The sequence below is a fragment of the Acanthaster planci genome, linkage group LG05, assembly GCF_054643075.1.
Source record: "Acanthaster planci isolate LZ-2023a linkage group LG05, COTS_SCS, whole genome shotgun sequence".
NCBI classification, from domain to species: domain Eukaryota; kingdom Metazoa; phylum Echinodermata; class Asteroidea; order Valvatida; family Acanthasteridae; genus Acanthaster; species Acanthaster planci.
This window is the reverse complement of record NC_141781.1, coordinates 12,544,458-12,562,268: the sequence shown is the minus strand read 5'-3', so window position 1 is coordinate 12,562,268 and position 17,811 is coordinate 12,544,458. Positions and strand designations below refer to the sequence as shown.

Sequence of the window (17,811 nt, the reverse complement as noted above, 5' to 3'; positions counted from 1 at the left end):
TTTAAATTGCCTGTTCCAATACAGTATACAAATATAACATACATGTAGGTTGAGGTTGGATAGTCGATGTTAGTTCTGCTAATGGACAAGCTCTGAGCCAACTGACCTTGGCAAGTGAAGCCCGACTCGCCTGTCTGATAGGCTAACTGGTTGTAGAACGGCAGGCACTCGCTGCAAGAGGACCCGCCAGTGTTACCGCCACACTCGCACTGGTAGGTCATGCGGCCAGGATCCCCGGCCAGGGGCTGCAGGGTACAGTCTGAGGCGTGGCCGTTGCATTCACAGCGGGCCAGAACATTGATGTTGCGGACTGTGTAATGATGCTGAAATCCAAGATATCGTCAGTAGTTAATACTCACATATACACTTCTCACGTAAGAACCACTACCAACATTATGAATTTTTTTAATCATTCATACGGCAAACAACAAAACAATTTGTTATTCATCACTAATGTTGGACTGTCTGTCTGTCAATCAGGCTCTGGGCCATTTTAGTCAGTGAACAGCACCCAAATCATCTTTTTTCTGTGTCTTTAATAATTAAACACCAAAAAAATGGTGGTTTTTTTTTTGAGTAACACTGAGGTTTTGCGATCATGGCTGTGCCGAGGTGGTTTGATGAGCTAGCCATTGTTCCTTGGAGTCCAAAATGCATCACTCTGGCTTGTCAAGGGATGAGTGTCTCAGTATTGTGATGTACATGTAAGCCGATGCAATATACATGTACATCATAAGTTCATGTACAAAAAAACGTGATGTATTTATGTACATGTACATTGAACACCTTGTATCCAGTAGACAGCAAATTTGTAACCTCTGTCATGAAGACAGACATTGGAACTCTGAATAAATGCCTTTTAATGAAATTTTATTTAATAACTGTCCTATTTAATCTTTTATGGTACACATATTTTTAATTTTCATTGGTTTTAATACTGCCCACAAGGAAATTAAGCTTACCTGATTACTAAGACTCAACAATGGGCAGCGCAGTGGATATTATTACTGACTGATTTGAAATACCTGTACAAGCAACTCTCACCCACATTTTTTTATCTAATAAAAACTACTAAAGTGAAAATCTCTTGGGCAATCAGAATGCTCAAACTGTCTTACAAAATGTAGGAGTATAAGAATGAAATGAAACCCAAAGTTATTCCGATATTCAGATCAAAAGAAACATCTATTCTCTCACATAATCATTTGAGAAAAGACCAAAACTCTGTTCCATGTTGTAGAAGTTAAATCGCACATATCTTGCACGCTGCCATTCAATCAAGTTAGGTGGAGGGTTGAAGTCAAAAGTTATCTGCCAAAGAAAAAGAATGAAATGAAAATAAATGTAAGTTGCTGATTCTATTCAGGTAAGACTCAATTCGTAATTGGTACAACTTACATGTACATGCCTTTATAGGTAAATGTATGTACTACTTTACACTTCTGTTAATACTGATGACTGTACATGTCATGAGGAAATTTATTTCATGATTGATATCATTTTTGGGTTGACAATTTCAATTTGTTCATATTTTTCCGAACAAATGATAGCCCTATCATGAACACTGCCAGGATTTTGTCAAAGGGGGGGAATCATTTTCCCCCATCGGGTGGGGAATTTATGAGAATTGATAACTTATGGTAAACCTGTTAAAGGGTGGAGGGTTGACTATCCTCCCGTTTCTTCTCTTATTTCTATTTGCTTCATTTTTTCCCGACTTTTAATGTTTAATGTTTCCCCATTTTTTCAAGGGGGGATGTCCCCTCTTTCCCTCTCCTCGCGACGCCCATGGGCCCTGTTGTTATGATGTAATTCAGGGATAACTTTGTTCATTAAGCAGCTTTTCTATTGATAAGGTGAAACCAAAATTTGTTCCTTGAAAACAGTTGAGTTCTGGCAAACGGCACTTCAAAGGATTATTGTCACCCACAAAAAACTGATCCCCAAAGCCATTTTACATGTGTACACAAATCAATGCAATACTGAGGTTTCTTCCTTGGATAACATCACAGTTTTGCTCAAGAATATGGAAAAGCTTATTAAAAGTTTAACCAACATTTTAAGACTTTTATTTGAAAAACTGTATTGCATGGAAGTATTTGTGGAAAATGACTTCTGACTAAATTGATAATCCAAGGGTTACATTTGGCAAATTCCAGTGTGTGAGGACTGCAAAAAAACCAGTCTACAAATGGTAAAAGCAATCAGCACATGAAGAGAATGTGGTGACACCGTACTGACACCCCGAAAATGTCATGAGTGTATATACATGTATGTAATGCATGTACACTGACGCATTGTTGTTGAGGCTAGTAAACTTTTCCTGAATCCATCAAACTAAAGGTAAAGGGGAATACAGAACCAACTTGTTATTTTAGGGGGGGTGGTAAAAAAAATGAAAATTGAACCTTTCTATGGGCTTTCTGGAGTTAATAGTGAATTTTGGGCTTTTTACACATTTGGAAGGAAGAGAACTTCAGCAGTAAAAAAAAACAGTTCATTATTTTTGAAAAGCAAAAAAAATGGTTCCTTGGTGGCACTATGGCTCCTGTTGGTGCCCAGTGACTAATGCCAACATGGAAAGTAAAATTTGAAAATTTGAAGGTTGAAGATTATTCATGCATTAGTACAAATGACTACTCTGTGGACATATTTGGAACAAAAACTGGATGAATTCTAGTTTATTTTACCACTTCATTTCTTGGCTGAGCACTTCCTGAGTACACTGTACAAAGTACAGAAGAAGTTTGACTGACAGTGGAAGTCACCGACAGCTCAAACTGAGACGTACACTCGCTGCTAGATGTGACTTTGTAATGCCACGGAATAAAGGCAATGCCATCTGTTGACTTGAAGATGGCCATCTGCTTGGGTCGGACAGAGTCACCCATTTGTATCTGGATGCTTTCAATCTGGTAATTCTGCAAAGATTGCAAAGAAAACCAAATGAAGTTTAGAATGTACAAGGTGAAGAATTTTTTCCACATGTAAATGTTATGCTCAGATAGTGTGTTTACAAAAAGTCATGCTAGATATACTCTAGGATTTGCAAGTGTACAGTACATGTACGTACATGTACATGTACATAAACATGTACTTCAAATCAAACGAATTTCACATATATATTTCTTGCTAACATGTACATGTACAGTCTACACGTACATGCTAACATGAACATGTACATTCTACATGTCATGCTAACATGTACAAATACAGGTATGTAGACAACTTGGCCCATGTATACATGTACTTGCACTGCAGCCTGATTTCTACAAGTGCTACCCACACACATTTTCTATTACGAAAGTCTTAGAAAAGGACTCAAATATAATTACTGTAATGCCCTAGCTGTCTATTTACACAAATTGTGTTTCTTTGTTTTTGCTTTTTTAGGGGATCGTCACTTTGAAAATCTGCACAGTAGTCTTACATGTACATGTACATGTACTTCTTTATGGCATGCATTTGATAGTCAGTACAATCGCATGGTCCTGCGTGTGGGGTCCTACTGACATTATTTTAACACGGTACTTCCTGTAATGATGTACATGTAACAAATTCCTGAATCCCAAAGCCATTCTGTGATGAATTTAAACAAGGATTGACAAAGTCTAGCAAAAGTTAATTGAGATTGTTCAAATAACCAAACAGGTAATTTTTAAAGATACGCTGTTCGTCTTAGTAGGAATAATCTATCAAGCTGTTTCAAATGTTAGGCATGTTACATGTATGTGTATGTGTACCTTTTTTTTGATGAAACTGAAGTCTAAATATCTAATACACATATTTGAAATGATTGAGGAAAACAAAACTTCAGGAGAAATGTTGAAAATCTATTCAATGTGCTGCAAAATTATATTTTTGACTTTCATCATTTCGTTTAAAAGTGAACAGATGCATATTCAGCTACGCCCAATATTGCAGGTAGTTTCCAACTGGAACAGTTGGGCTGAAGGCCTATTGTTCCTTCTTTGTCCTCCATAATTGCTTTTCCATTAATTCTACAGCTGATCTGCACACGCCCCTTTTGTGTGTCTGCTTTCGTTACAGTGAGTCATGCATACAGGTGGTGTACTGCAGCTGCTATGCACCTGTTGCTAGGTGATACACAGAATCAAGGGGGAATTTTATATGTCTGAATGATGTACATGTTCATGCATACATAATGTATGGTTTCATAATGTGTCTTTAAATTGCAAACATGTTTACATATTTTTACGTACACGTACATTAACATACATAAAATTGTTCTTTGGAAAAAATCAAGCAACAGGACTTAAATGTACATCTTTTTCAATAAAAAAATGTATGACACACTACAAGCTCTTTCAGTTTAAAAACTCAAGACATATTGTACACTTAAAAGACTTTAAAATTAAACATTCAATTTTCGGGAGTATCTGCTACAAGCAGACTTTTCCCCATCTGGACCTTGCTCTTCCACCCTGTAAAATTTACCTCCTGTAAATTGATGGTTATCTGTGAATCTGGGCTCAGCATCCCTTCCTGCAGTAGTCTATTCCTAGAGGTGCTCTGCCACCATGTGTACACATCACCAGTAGCTGGATCGAGGTCCACCATATTCTCTGGACCATGGGCCAGTGCTGGGTTATTGGCATTGCAGCTTGAGATCACACGCTCGTTTGGCGGCTTGGCTATCTCCGTGTGTCCATAAAAGTTCTCTGGGCCATCAAATCCGCAGGTGATATTAGCTGAGATGGGCTTGTTCAAGGCCACATTGACTGGAGAGGCCTGGGAATTGACTTGATTAACCTGCAACAGGGAAAACAGAATTCATTGAAAGCAATTAAAGGTTAAGACAATCAGCCAAAAAACCATGATTGTATGCAGAGTGGTCCCCAGTCAACATTTTTTCAAATATCACTGCATTATGTGTTTTTTTCATGAGCAGAGCCTGCAGGATTTTTTTTCGTTGAGTCTTCAGGGTTATTTTGACACCAATTTTGTGAAAATTATGAGCTATTCTCACACAGCAACCATTTAACTGTGACAGGTCAGCCAAAACTTGAATAATTTTTCCACTGCCAAACTCAACTTACAGTCTGGCACTCATGCATGTGGCCTTGATCCTCAAATGACCATGACGACAAAACTCTGTCAGATTGAGTCAAAACTTGCCATTTGTACAAATAAGGAGTATTTACATATACATGTACATTCTTGTCAAGTTTTCAAAACTGGACATGGGACGGCCAAGTTCTTGGGTAGGGGACAAAAACCCACCCTATATGCCCCCTTCCCTATCCTCCCCCACCTGTGGGATGGTCCATATTAACCTGGCTCCTTTTGGGCTGCTTTTATTAAAAAAGATGGAAAGAGTTCCATATACAGACACGGCTTGACACCCTGTGCACATACCCTATGAGACTAGTCTGAAAAATTCTAAGTGTTTTCTAAGTAAATGACTTGTTTTTTTTCCGTAATAAATTCGCCTTGTCTTGATATGTTTAAAAAATTGCTTTCTTACCATGCTTAAAGCTAACAGTTCACTGTACGGAATACTGGCATTTGTACATATAAAAACTCTTCTCCAAAAGTTTAAAGCAGCAACATGTATGTACATGTATGGAAACGACTGAACAATTAAAGGCTTTCTGTTTTATGTGCAATTAAAACACACATACATGTAATGTAGGGCTATGTACATGTAAGCAATTCAAGTTACTGAAAAACTAACACGAGTAGAAATGCCGAACTGTGACACAATTAATTCATGGCTTTTGTGATGAACATGTAAGATTCTGCAAATGAATTAATAATGGGGGGAAAAGTGAAACCAAACCAAGGAAAGAATTCCATGTGCAGACATCACTTGACACCCTTTGCACAAACCCTATGACCATGATGACACTGGTCAAAAAATTAGAGTGTTTTCTAAGTAAATGCGTCAACATTTTAACTGCTAAAATTGACTTTTTAAGACATATGGTATTCTCACTTTCTGATGGCTAATAGTAATAAACTTTTGACAATAACATGACTGACAAAAGGAAAAGAGTGATGTACGGAACTCTTACCAAACCAATTACATGTATCTGAGATACATGTACATGTAAATGAATGAAACAATGTTGATGAAGCTCTGTTATAAAATACCTAATTAAAGAAAACTGTTATTCCCGATACCGTACGAACAATTTTTGACATTGAACATGTTCAACTGCGGAAACCAACATGACGGAATTAAATAACAACACGCTGTACATTTCTTTCTCTATACACACACCTGTTGGAGAACACACGAACAGACGACAACAATCTTCCAGAAAACGTCAATTTTCTCCATTCTTGAACAAAGACGGCAGGTATATTCTAGTCATCTAGGGTTTACTTGAGCCAAAGGAAAGTTGGGAACCCAGAGGTTCTTCTGCTTAGCTCTAACCGCATTAACTTTTCGTAATTTTTGGACGACTTATTCCAAATGACACCAACGGTCGGCAATCCACACTCTCAAATATGATTGAGATACTTTCGTTCGGCTTTTATGACGCAATTTGCATATGAAAGTGATTGACAACAGGTGAATGCTTGGACAAACAAAATTGATTTCAGGGACCTAAAGAGTCGAGGTACAGCATCCAATTTGACTCAGATCTCTTGATTTGATTGATGGTGAGTAAAATGTTAGATTCTTTCAAAATCTTCCCTAAAATACTAAATATTGCAGAAAAGTTTGAAAGTCAATAGAGGGCGCTGTCCAAATTTTAGAGGTTAAATTACAAGTAATGGACGCGTAACTGACGCGTTGCTATGCCAACTGGCTGCTAAACTCACAGCTAGTCCATCACGAATAAAGATCGGCATTATTAACCTTCTTTTCCGAAATTCAAGCCCAATTCATTGTAAATGTTTATCTCTTTTTTAAAAGAACAGAAAAAAACAGGTTTTCAAAAATTTCTTCAGAAAAATACAATACCATGAAGAATCAAAAGAACCAGAGTAATTAGCAAATGCAGAAAGTTTATTCTTAAAAAGTATCGATTCCTTTTATTTGATTCATCTATTAAAATATACCAGCAGTACAATTACTCATTTTTTCAATATTTCATACACTTCGTGCACAAATATAAACACCCTTAATTTCACACTGTCATCTGCACATGAAAACAAAGCTTCATTATCCCAAGTGAAGTTATACTTTGTTCTCAGGGCACCAGTACATATAAGGACAAAAAAATAATCAGAAAGACATGGGATTATTGAACAAAATCGTGTCTCCAACACAAAGTGGACAGCTATGCAGAGTGATCATATCTTATATTATGAAATATAGAATGAGAAATATTCTTTCCTTTTAACCCTAACCCCGGGGACCACCACTGGAATCATGCACATGCTTGTTGGATTCAGAATGGTTTGGGGTACTGGATTGAGAATTCAGGGCTGCAACATGTACAGCACAGTATATACCATGAAATAGAAGTATTTTAATAAATTTTACTCAAAACCCTTGAAATTGCACCTCTTCGTTCCAATTAAACTGATTTAATTTAAATTTTTTTTTGGCACTTCTAACCATTATTTTGGAGCTTTTGGTTTTATGCTTATACAATTTGCATATTCTTGAGCAGAACTACGATGTCATCCAAGGCACTGAATCTCTAGATTCTAGATTTCTTTTAGACACTGCCATCATAGATTTCATTTTCTTTGGCAATTTATTGCTGTGTAGGTACATGGCAATAAGCCAGTAAGCATCCTTTTTACAGAAATGTTTTCAGATAGTAAATTCGGAGTTCGCAATTTAAGCATGAAAACATGGAAGCTGAACCATGTCTTCCAGGATTTACATCAAAACAAAAGTGCCCTCACTTGTCCAGAAATCCTTGGTCAATTTTGAATTTTTAAAAAGTGCACTTGCCAGTTCATATATCTCAAAAATGACGTCAAACTGTCTTCATACATTGAAGAAGCGTACAGAGACACACAAAAAGTGATTCTAAGAAAAAAATTCCTTACAAGGCAACTGGTCAACAATCAGCGGTGAGGACATCCCAGCTGAATGTGCCTTCTTTGCAAACAAATGGGTAAGTTCAAAATCTTTGCATTAGTCAGTTCATATATTAAAATGAAATTAATAACTTGAAAAAGTTCATATTTCGCTAAACAATCAATCTGTCGGTATACAATGCTTCGAAGTAATGTCTAAAGGAGGGAGTGATGTCTTGGCCTGTTGACATAGGGATGGTGGACCTGAACAAAAATTTGCCGATCGTTGCCGATGACTAAGGGAATTTGACGTTCTTGTTTGCTCTCTTAGGGTGCAATTGCACTCGTCCCGACCGAGTCACCAAACTCATTCAACTTCACATCAGACGCCTAGGCCGCCTCAAATACAGTCCCCAGCACCGCTGCCGACATTTCATCACGCACTGCCACCTGCGGTACCTCTCCAACTGAGCTTGCCAACAATAGCTATGGAGATATTCTTGCCGCCAATGCAAAGATACCATAACTAATGCAAAAGTAAATGCCCCTCGAAGTATCATACAAAATACAGTCGTTTATTTACAGGTTAGTTCACGAACTTCAGATTATATTCAAAATAAAAACGCTTTGGTTGTCCTTAACTGTCATAATCCGTTGAAACTGCTTGGATTTTTCTTCAGGCTGGGCTACCGAATATGCAGTGAAAAAATGAAAATATTGCCCTTCTGCACTACTTTTTGAGATAGCAAATAGGCATGACATAAGGCAAGATAGGTATGAACCAAAGCCAATTAGATCAGGAAATAGGCGACTTTAGGTACATGTATTTCATCTTCACTCATTGTAGTACATCTTTCAGTGTGCCATTTCTAGTGTGCCCCTTGGATTTTTTACGTGTGAAAACTGTCAAATCAGTGGCTCAAATGTTTCATCACAACTACAAAAAACCAATGATGTACACTACTCTTTATAATTATCTGTGAAAACTTCATGTGTTATTGAACATAAATCAAGGTTCTACAGGAGAAGCTTTTCAAAGTTTGGCCATTGTACATATCCCACCTTTAATCCTTCAAGGAATTACCCATAAACATTTTACATAAATGTATATAACAGAATTTCACAAAATACAAGGGTAAAAAATGGTCACTTTCCTAAATTTCCTATTTTGGCAATGGACTCTCTCAGATCTCTTTTTTCAGAAACGAGGTGACCATCATTCCGTAGTAGCTAGGGTGGTAGTTTGCGTACACTCTAGGCATCCAGACTTCCAGTGATTCCTTCTTCAATAACCCATGGAGCATGACAAGCCCTGTATAGCCGCAGGACAGAGCTCTGTCGACATACTTGGCTGCTGTGGATACCAGGGCATCCTGGTCCAGTGTTGAGGCCCACAAACCACATGCCTGTTCAAAAAACAAAGACTTTTTCTGATGAGAGGACAGTTTATAGCAGCACTACATAAATCCCTTTTGTGAGTGAGGTTCTCAAAGCAACTGATGGGCTCCACTGTTTTGCATGTAGTATGCTCTGTCCATACTGCAGGAATTCCAGCTTGGAGGGGGGCATATGTAGAAGATTTGGGGGCAGTGAGGCATTATCACATCCCGTACTGAACTGACAACAAATTACCATCATTTTCTTTTCTTGAGACAATTGCATGTTTTGTTCAAGTATATGATTCAACTGTTCATTACTTGCCCAGGATTGTGAATCTGACAATGAGAATCCTCTTCCAAGGAATTCAAGATTTCCTTTCAATTCCCGAGAAAAAAATGCTCTAAGGTAAGAAGGTAGCAGTCAACTTTTCAAGGGACATGCAAATCACAGAACAGTACAGCAGTTGTGAAGGTCTGGTGCACTTTGTTACACTGGGCCATCTACATGTATGGTAGATGAAAAAAACTGCCCATGTTGAGACAACAGGAGCCAACGGCACCGAACAATACCACAGTTGGATCTTGTGGTGGCTCGCAACACTCCGAGGCTGTTTGGCTTTGAAGATAGTTTGATCGATTGGCTCTTGTTGCACTGGGCAGACAAGCCACTTTTTGAAAAATGATCCAGATGAGTGTGTTTGGTTAGGTTTCTAGCCCATATACCCATGCGGGTTAGGGCTTTACAAACAACAAAGGACTGGGTAGAAAAGAGGCTGTGTTTAATTTTTAACTGGTGGTAATTGAAGAATTATGAAGGACACATCCTAGCCAAAAGGAGGTTGGAGTTAACAATAAACTAACCATTTTGCACTCAAACAGGATGGTACATACTGGCAAGTCAGGTATACACTGCTTTCGCATACTCACTTGATCAAATGGTTCAGCAGCTGATGAATATCCATAGGGACCATTTTTATCATGGGTATGGGCAAGATCTGCACTGATGAGGATGACGACACGTTTCCGTAGCAACAGTAGCTGGTCATGAAGCAGGGCTCCTGAAATTTACACAGGAAATGCAGATAGTTAAAATGACACTCTACCATACTTCAACCAATTCACATACTTGTAGTTGACAAACTTGTGATACAGTTTAATGGAAGACTGAACTCACCAAATGTTCCCCTATCACAGAAGCTTCAAACATTCAAAATATCAATTTCATTTACCTGACAGAAACTTACCAAGATGCAGAAGTTCTGGAATCATTTGAACACTGTCATTATAGCGTCGACTGGGCTGAGAGATGACTGCTACCTTTGTGGTCTCAAGGGTTGGGACAAATGAAAGTGGAACCACTTCTCCCCACCTGTTTAAAATACATGTAGTTCACAGTTGAAGGAAGTCAATGCTTGTGTTGAATTAGGATGATTACAACACTTCGTCATATTTTTGGCAACAGAAGCTTCCCCATCCTGTATTGAATTGAGAATATGACATATGAAACTGTCAATAAAGAAAATTAGGCCCATTTGGCGTTTAGATGTTGGTCCGTAAAATTCAGTTATTGGGCAACTAAATTAGTTGATCAAAGCGTCAGTTATTCGATTAAGTTTTCAACATCATCAATCAAAAAGCACTATGTGATTATGAAGGCATCTTTTCATAAGGTACAAGAGAATGGTCAGTAAAATCTCAAACCACATATATCCATCACTTTCAAGCAAAAAGCGTAGGATCATCACTGCGAGGGGTTGTAGTTGATAGGCGAATGTGGATGTGCAAGAGGAGGACAGGAAGAATTCCTCAACCATTACTGCTTGCCTCTATACTGTCACTCTCTGTGTGCTTGTTGGAACTGACACATTCTATCAAAGCTTGGGAGCCTGATGGTGGAAGCCAGCAACTTGCAACTAGGTGATGTTCATTTTTAAAAACTGTGTAAGTACTAGGGGGAAATTGTACAACATAAACTACATGTACCTGAGTGGGAAGGGGTCATCTGCTCCACCAGGTGGGCCAAAGGCACTCAGCCCGCTGACATTCTCTCCCAATCTTACCAGGTCTTGAACTAGACTCTGGCTGGACATACTGTCTAAATTGACTTCCAGTCGATAGGGGCCGACATAGTTATCCGTGTCGGCGGTGCCGTACCCTTTGGGGTTCAAGTAGAACTGGAATTTGTCCAGATCAGCAACTCCATGGGGTGTGCTCAAGACAATCAGATCCGGTTTCAGGCCGGAGATGATTTCACCTACGGTTTTAGCTGAATCATGTAAAAGCCACGCTTCTGCCAGTGCTGTGCGGTTGCTGGTGTTGAAGTGAGTGGGGTCAAAGGCGATTCCTCCATGAGGTAGAACGAAGGCGCCAACAATCTCTCCAGAACTTGCAGCTGAGGGCTGGTTGACAGCCATGAAGACCAGAGTGAGTGGTAATATGTAGGACAAAGTCCAAATGGATCTGCTCACAGAGCCATTACATGTACATGCGTATCTTGCACATGTAGGTGACATCCTCCCTACTTGAGTACTAAAATGATTGTATTTCAATGCTTGCCACAATGTAGATTCATCACTTTTCTGGAAATTGAACAAAGATTTTCACTGAGTAAACTGTACACACTCGATAATGTAAAATAACAATTAACCTGACATGCTTATTGTAAATATAACCACTTCACAGTGTTTAGGGTTTAGGGTCAATGGGTATGTCAGGTATTAAGGGTTGTAATAAAAAACAAAAAAAATAACTTGTTTTCATTAAGTGCACAAATTGTCTTGGGGGATTACTAAGACTTTATACTCTGTTACACTGTGTCTCAAATGGGCTTCCAGAGCTGTGGCTGGGTCTACTGTTAGCACGTGTTTCCAATGGAGTGAAGGCCTAGACCTACATGTAGCTCTTAACAACAGACTTGGATGCAGCCGGCGCAGTGCATCTTTCATGTCCTAATGGTATCAGCTTACAAGTCACACAGTGGAGACGGTTGCGCGATGGAAACAAGATGCCATCTCCCGCCTCCAAAAACTGTGGAACCGAAATGCAGAGCAAGCTTGGCCACCGACTGGCCCAAAACATGCACAATGTGATAAACATACAGGCATGAACAGTCTGATCATTGTCAGGTGGAAACGAGAGAGATGTGGTGAGTAAAAATGTCAGGTTTTTCAATTAAAATTTTTCTGGTGGTCAGAAACTCATACGCGAGTATTTTCAAGAGCTACATGTAGGTACTTCACGGTTGGGAAAGAGTTCCATTTCTGCGGATGCTGTTTGAAACTCTGTGACTGTTCTGGCCTACATAAAAGTGTAGCCGGACGGGGTGGTAACTTAATATCAACCAGAAAATTCAACCGAAGTACAAAGAAGAATTATGGCCGAGGGTAAGGCTCCGGTATCCACACTGACCTTATTCCATGGTAAAACTGTAACAAAAATACAAGAAAGCCTTCACAACTCTTGTAAAGAGCAATAGAGAAACAGTTAAACCACTGAACGTGTATCTATAGATTCCAATGAGTCATGGGAATAAGCAACGTGCTTAATACTGGGCTCATTCCATTCTAACAATGGCAGGTTGTAGACAAGAAACAGGTATTGCTCATTCACTGAAAACTGATAAATGCAGTGGAATACTATAATGTCTTGAATCTAGAAAGTCATGGCATATCATGCAGCAATCTATGGTTATCTAAAATCAAACTTAAAGTACTATCTAAAACTTTAACAATTATGGCAAGCGATCAATAAAATAGTAACTTGGAACACCTGGGATGGTAATAACAACAAGTCAGATCGCCTTACGAAAATACCGAGAAAATTACATCAAGAACAGCTGGACTTACACGACTGTGGCTCAATATGGGGAGAAATATTGTCTGTAACAATGGAATGTCTCAGGAATCTGGTAACACAGAATTCTCTGGCAGGATCACTGCTTCGAGCATGTCACTAGAAATAACTCATGAATCCCCTAATTCCAAGAAAAGTGGACAGCGCCCTCTGGAGTCCTATAGAAAAAAGATAAGTTTCACTGTTAACTATGAAGAGCGCCTTCAGTAGAAGTAGCTGGACGGAGACTCCGGCCGTGACACTCCCCGCCTAAAAAAAACAAAAACGATCGGATATTTTTAGCAACATGCCTCACTAGACCTAACTAAAAAAAAAACCAAAAACTGAAACTGTCCAGGTTGGCACTACGGTTCATGAGCATTGAGCGTTCAGTCAGCTGAGACGGGTGCCTTGTCAATAAGTACTAGCTCAGAGATCGGTCGGAGATATGTGTGTTTGGTTCCCTTGGTGCAAACGGTAACCTCTGCCTTGCGGATTCTACCATCTTCGCTTGGGTGGATCTTGACGACGCGAGCCAGGGGCTTCTGGCATCTTGAAAGTTCCTTGTCTCGAAGGAGGGCGACATCTCCGTTGCCAAGGTCTTGTTTTGTGTCGTGCCACTTGCGTCTGGGTTGCAGGCTCTGAAGGTACTCCCTCTTCCATCGAACCCAAAACTGATCTGCGAGGTATTGAACCCGCAGCCATCGGCATCGCCCATACTCGTCTTGTCTTATGAAGTTGCCTGGCAGCGGCTGGAGTTGTTGGGTCTTTAGCGTCAGCAGCATGGAGGGGGTACGAGGTTGAGGGTCATCGGCGTCAGGTGAAATACTGCACAGTGGGCGCGAGTTGACGATGGCAGCCGCCTCAGCCAAGAACGTCACAAGTATCTCATGGGTTAACTTGTGTTTTCCGAGGTCCAGGAACATTGCATCAAGGACGCACCTGACAGTGCCTATCTGGCGCTCCCAGATTCCTCCGAAGTGTGAGGCATGTGGAGGGTTAAACACCCATTCGCACCGCTGAGACAACAGGTAGGACGCAACGCGCTCACGGTCCATCTCATCAAGAGCATTGTCCAGTTCATTCTTTGCCCCAACAAAGTTCGTTCCCCTGTCGCATCGCAGTCGTGCAACAGGTCCTCTTATCGCCACTAGTCTGCGGTATGCGGATATGAAAGCCGATGCATCCAGTGACTCAATTACCTCGAGGTGGATGGCCCCACTATAGAGGCATGCGAAGATGATGGCCCATCTTTTGGAATCTGAAGTTCCGCCTCTGGTTTTCCTAGACACCACTGACCAAGGGCCAAACGCATCCATGCCTACTTTGGTGAAGGGTGGTGCTGCCGTGAGTCTGTCCCTGGGAGTCCTCCCATAATCTGGTTGAGCGGCTTGCCCCTAAGTCTCCTGCATGTGGTGCACTGGTTGATGACACCCCTGACTAGTTTGTGGAGTCCAAGAATCCACAGTCCAGCATGGCTCACAGCTCCAGTCGTCAGGTGTCGGCCTTGATGACGCACTTCGCGATGGAGATGTTCCACCAGGAGTCGAGAGACGTGGTCTCCTTTTGGGAGGACAATGGGGTGGCAGACTCCCAAATCAAAGTTGCCTCGTTTCAGCCTTCCGCCTACTCTGAGTATTCCGTCGTCGTCCAGGAATGGGGCTAGGCCCGAGGGGGGGCTCTTCCTGCTGATGGTTGAGTTGGGTTCGGTCCTTGCCTTCTTCAAGGTTCGTACCTCGTCACTGAAGGACTCGCTCTGAATGGCCCTGAAGATGGCTCTTTCTGCTTGTTGTAGTTGTGCACTGGATAGATTGGATGAGACCCTTTGCACTTCATCCCGGCTGGTCTCGGAGGTGTCATCTCGTCCTGCCTTGAAGGTCTGAATTCTTCTGATCAGGTTTCCAACTGCTCGTTCGAGGCGTGGCCAGCTTGAGAATCTAGAGAAACAGGCACATCCCAGATGTGGTCTGTCGCCTTGAAGAGTTAGCTTGTTGGCTTCCCCTTCGACATTAGTTGCTGATGCAGAAACCTGCTTCCGTACTTCAGGGTCGTTCTCGTCATAGGTATGTTCGGTGTTTGCTGATGTCGTTCCGGCGGGCAGTGGGCCAGATTGCCAGAAGAAGTCTGGCCCGCGGAACCAGTTTGTATCGTTCAACCGTCCTGCGGGAACTGATCTTGACGCTAGGTCTGCAGGGTTTTGGCCTGATGAGATGTGGTGCCACGGACAAGGCTTTGATGCAGCGTGGATCTTGTGAACGCGGTTCGCCACGTAAACGTGGAATCGTTTCGATTCATTGGCTATGCGGCCAAGAACCACCCGGCTGTCCGAGTAGAATACGGTTTCGTTTATGGCTACTCTGCCTTGTAATTCTGCTTCGGCTGTCCTTGACAGCGTCGTGGCGAGGACAGCTGCTCAAAGTTCAAGGCGGGGGATCGACACTGCATGAACAGGCGCCAGCTTTGCTTTTAGCCTCATGTAGCACACTGCACCTATGGCGATTTCACTAGCGTCGCAAAAAAAAACAAAAACATGTAAAAAAAGTTCCCTCCTCTTGATTTCACCAAATGCTGGGGGTTTGTAGCATCTTTGGATGTAGACGTTCTCTAGTTCACATAGAGAGTCTCGCCATCGGTTCCATCTGGGGAGGGCGGTCTCGGGGAGAGGTCGGTCTCACGAGTCTTGAGGGAGGTTAGTGCCTTTTGTTTCCATCATTACTTCACGTAGGATGAGTTTCCCTTCAATAGTTACAGGAGTCACTAGGCCTAACGGATCAAAGATGGAGCTGGCTATCGACAGCACTCCACGTATAGTGAATGGCTTTTCCGGTAGATTTACTATGAAAGTAAAGGCGTCTTTGTCGAGGGCCCAATGAAATCCAAGTGACCGTTGGGTGGGGGGTCAATCGTGACTGAAGTCGAGGCTCTTGACGTCCTTTGCTCTGTCGCTTTCCGGCAGTGCTGACATGACATCGGTGTTGTTAGACACAATTTTGTGGAAACGCAGGTTTTTACTCGCTATGGCGTCTTTGGTACGTAGTACCAAGCTGATGGCCGTTTCAGCATCTGGTTGTGAGGTGAGCCCGTCATCCACATAGAAGTCCCGATGGATGAATTCTGACATGTCTTTTCCGTGTGTGGATTCACACTCTCTGGCAATCCTCCTGATGCCAAAGGTTGCGACGGCGGGCGAAGAGATGTTCCCAAAGAGGTGGACATTCATCCGGTGGTGGACGATTGCCTTTTCGGGGTTATTGTCCTGGAACCACAGGATTCGTAGGAAATTGCGGTGGTTTGGGGTGACGTGGAAGTTGTGGAACATCTTTTCCCCGTCCCCCATGACGGCTACCTTGTCAACTCTGAATCTCAGGAGTATACCGAGTAGTGTGTCCATTTGATCGGGCCCTTGGAGTAAGACCTGGTTCAAAGAGATGCCGTTGAACTCGGAACTGGCATCGAAGACGACTCTGATGTCTGGCTTCTTGGGGTGTCGAACCGGAAAGTGAGGTAAATACCACGTTGTGCCATTAGCTGGTGTGGGCTCATCTATCTGCACAGGGGTTGTGTGTTTCATGTCCAGGATCTTACCCAGAAAGGCTTGGTACTCTCTCATCAGTTCTGTTTTGCGGTTAAGAGTCCGGAGGAGATTTCTTAGTCGGGCCTCTGCCTGTGGTCGATTAATTGGTAGATAAGTGGGGTCAGTCTTGAAGGGTAAAGGGAACTCCAAATTCCCGTCGGCGTTAAGTGTGGGCGTTGTCTGACAGGATCTGGATGAAGCGTTGATCCTCTGCTGACAGAGCTTTGCTGTCGTCATGACTTGTTTCTGCAAAAACATCGGAGCACGTATCCCGATGAGTATTTGATACATCTTTTGTCTTGATATGATTTTCACACACGGTGGGGTAGTTGAAGTAACCTTCGGAGGTGATGGCATGACGCGAAGGAGAGGGGGCTGACGTCAAGGTAGTACGGTGAGTAGAGACATGTTCTGTCTCGGTAATGTTGCTTGAGCAGATACGACCAGAAACTGTCCATCCCATCTTTGTTCGTTGGGCCTAAGGGGTGCCTTTGGGTCCGTTCCTGGACTCTCTGACTTTGAGAGGCTCTGGGCAGTTCCTGCCGATCAGTAGTAGGACATCTACGTCTTCTCTGATGTCGGGGATCTTTCCCGCAATTTGGCTCAGGTCTTGGAATTTTCGGCAGAGGTCTGGCGATGAAATCTCGTCCCTGTCGCTGGGAATGTTGTCATTCTCTATGACTGTTGGTAGGTGCTCTATGTTACCCTCCTGGGATTCCATGACCAACCCGCGGGCTCGTCTCCTTTGCGTGGAAATTCGTCGCCCGCCACATATTCAAACAGGGGTCCATCGATATTGAGGGCGTCAAATAACTTCGGGTCACCCAGGCACGCATTCGATTGGTCGTCCAGGACAGCATAGGCATGTTATTGGGGTGTGATTCCTGGCTACAAAGTGTTTCAGGTTTAGTGGTTTCTGGGAAGAGCCACCAACATAAAGCTGGATAGCTCAGTTGGTAGAGCAAAGGTACAGTATTCTAGAGGTCGCAGATTCTAAACCCACTCCAGTCAAATTCTTTGTTCATCTTTATAATTATTTCTAAGCACCTAATCAGTTTCCCTAAATAGTTTGTTTCA

The 17,811-nt window shown here is 41.9% G+C and overlaps 4 protein-coding genes across 5 annotated transcripts in view; all 4 read right to left on the bottom strand.

Annotated features, from left to right (window-relative positions):
• The window catches only part of LOC110982018 (laminin subunit alpha-1-like), a 63,992-nt gene extending 57,477 nt beyond the window's left edge, over positions 1-6,515 (bottom strand). Inside the window, exons 1-5 of the mRNA XM_022240138.2 lie at positions 6,248-6,515; positions 4,459-4,773; positions 2,691-2,921; positions 1,198-1,311; positions 107-323 (exon numbers count right to left, since the gene is read on the bottom strand). Of these exons, the coding sequence (XP_022095830.2) occupies positions 107-323; positions 1,198-1,311; positions 2,691-2,921; positions 4,459-4,773; positions 6,248-6,307 (937 nt within the window). The 5' untranslated portion in view covers positions 6,308-6,515. The remainder of the gene's footprint in view (positions 1-106; positions 324-1,197; positions 1,312-2,690; positions 2,922-4,458; positions 4,774-6,247) is intronic.
• Positions 6,516-8,504: 1,989 nt separating this feature from the next.
• Positions 8,505-13,331, bottom strand: LOC110982489 (uncharacterized). Of its 2 annotated transcripts, XM_022240931.2 has the most exons (6): positions 13,175-13,323; positions 12,738-12,754; positions 11,313-11,908; positions 10,574-10,698; positions 10,257-10,387; positions 8,505-9,356 (listed from the first exon to the last, which is right to left on the bottom strand). In XM_022240931.2, the coding sequence occupies exons 3-6, from the start codon at positions 11,840-11,842 to the stop codon at positions 9,135-9,137; spliced, it is 1,008 nt and encodes a 335-aa protein (XP_022096623.2). In that variant the 5' UTR covers positions 11,843-11,908; positions 12,738-12,754; positions 13,175-13,323; the 3' UTR covers positions 8,505-9,134. The 2 variants fall into 2 exon arrangements, with proteins under 2 accessions (XP_022096623.2, XP_022096631.2); XM_022240939.2 differs by lacking the exon at positions 12,738-12,754 and having other exon boundaries at positions 13,175-13,331.
• A 218-nt stretch (positions 13,332-13,549) lies between these two features.
• On the bottom strand, positions 13,550-14,479 carry LOC147799086 (uncharacterized). Its single transcript, XM_087136792.1, has one exon. It carries the CDS (start codon positions 14,477-14,479, stop codon positions 13,550-13,552), a length of 930 nt encoding a protein of 309 aa, XP_086992918.1.
• A 2-nt stretch (positions 14,480-14,481) lies between these two features.
• On the bottom strand, positions 14,482-17,455 carry LOC110982378 (uncharacterized). Its single transcript, XM_087136791.1, has 3 exons — positions 17,252-17,455; positions 16,173-16,980; positions 14,482-15,569 (listed from the first exon to the last, which is right to left on the bottom strand). The coding sequence occupies exons 1-3, from the start codon at positions 17,453-17,455 to the stop codon at positions 14,482-14,484; spliced, it is 2,100 nt and encodes a 699-aa protein (XP_086992917.1).
• Between the last annotated feature and the right edge of the window lie 356 nt (positions 17,456-17,811).

Coding starts and splice junctions, on each gene's coding strand:
- LOC110982489 (XM_022240939.2), bottom strand. CDS start 11,842: ATGTCACCTACATGTGCAAGATACGCATGTACATGTAATGGCTCTGTG. Junction 10,388..10,573: donor TCCAGAACTTCTGCATCTTG/GTAAGTTTCTGT, acceptor TGTAAATTTCAG/GAGCCCTGCTTCATGACCAG. Junction 9,357..10,256: donor CTGCTGAACCATTTGATCAA/GTGAGTATGCGA, acceptor TTTTTTGAACAG/GCATGTGGTTTGTGGGCCTC.
- LOC147799086 (XM_087136792.1), bottom strand. CDS start 14,479: ATGGATGCGTTTGGCCCTTGGTCAGTGGTGTCTAGGAAAACCAGAGGC.
- LOC110982378 (XM_087136791.1), bottom strand. CDS start 17,455: ATGGAATCCCAGGAGGGTAACATAGAGCACCTACCAACAGTCATAGAG. Junction 16,981..17,251: donor ACTGCCCAGAGCCTCTCAAA/GTCAGAGAGTCC, acceptor ATGTTTTTGCAG/AAACAAGTCATGACGACAGC. Junction 15,570..16,172: donor TACCAAAGACGCCATAGCGA/GTAAAAACCTGC, acceptor AACTTTGAGCAG/CTGTCCTCGCCACGACGCTG.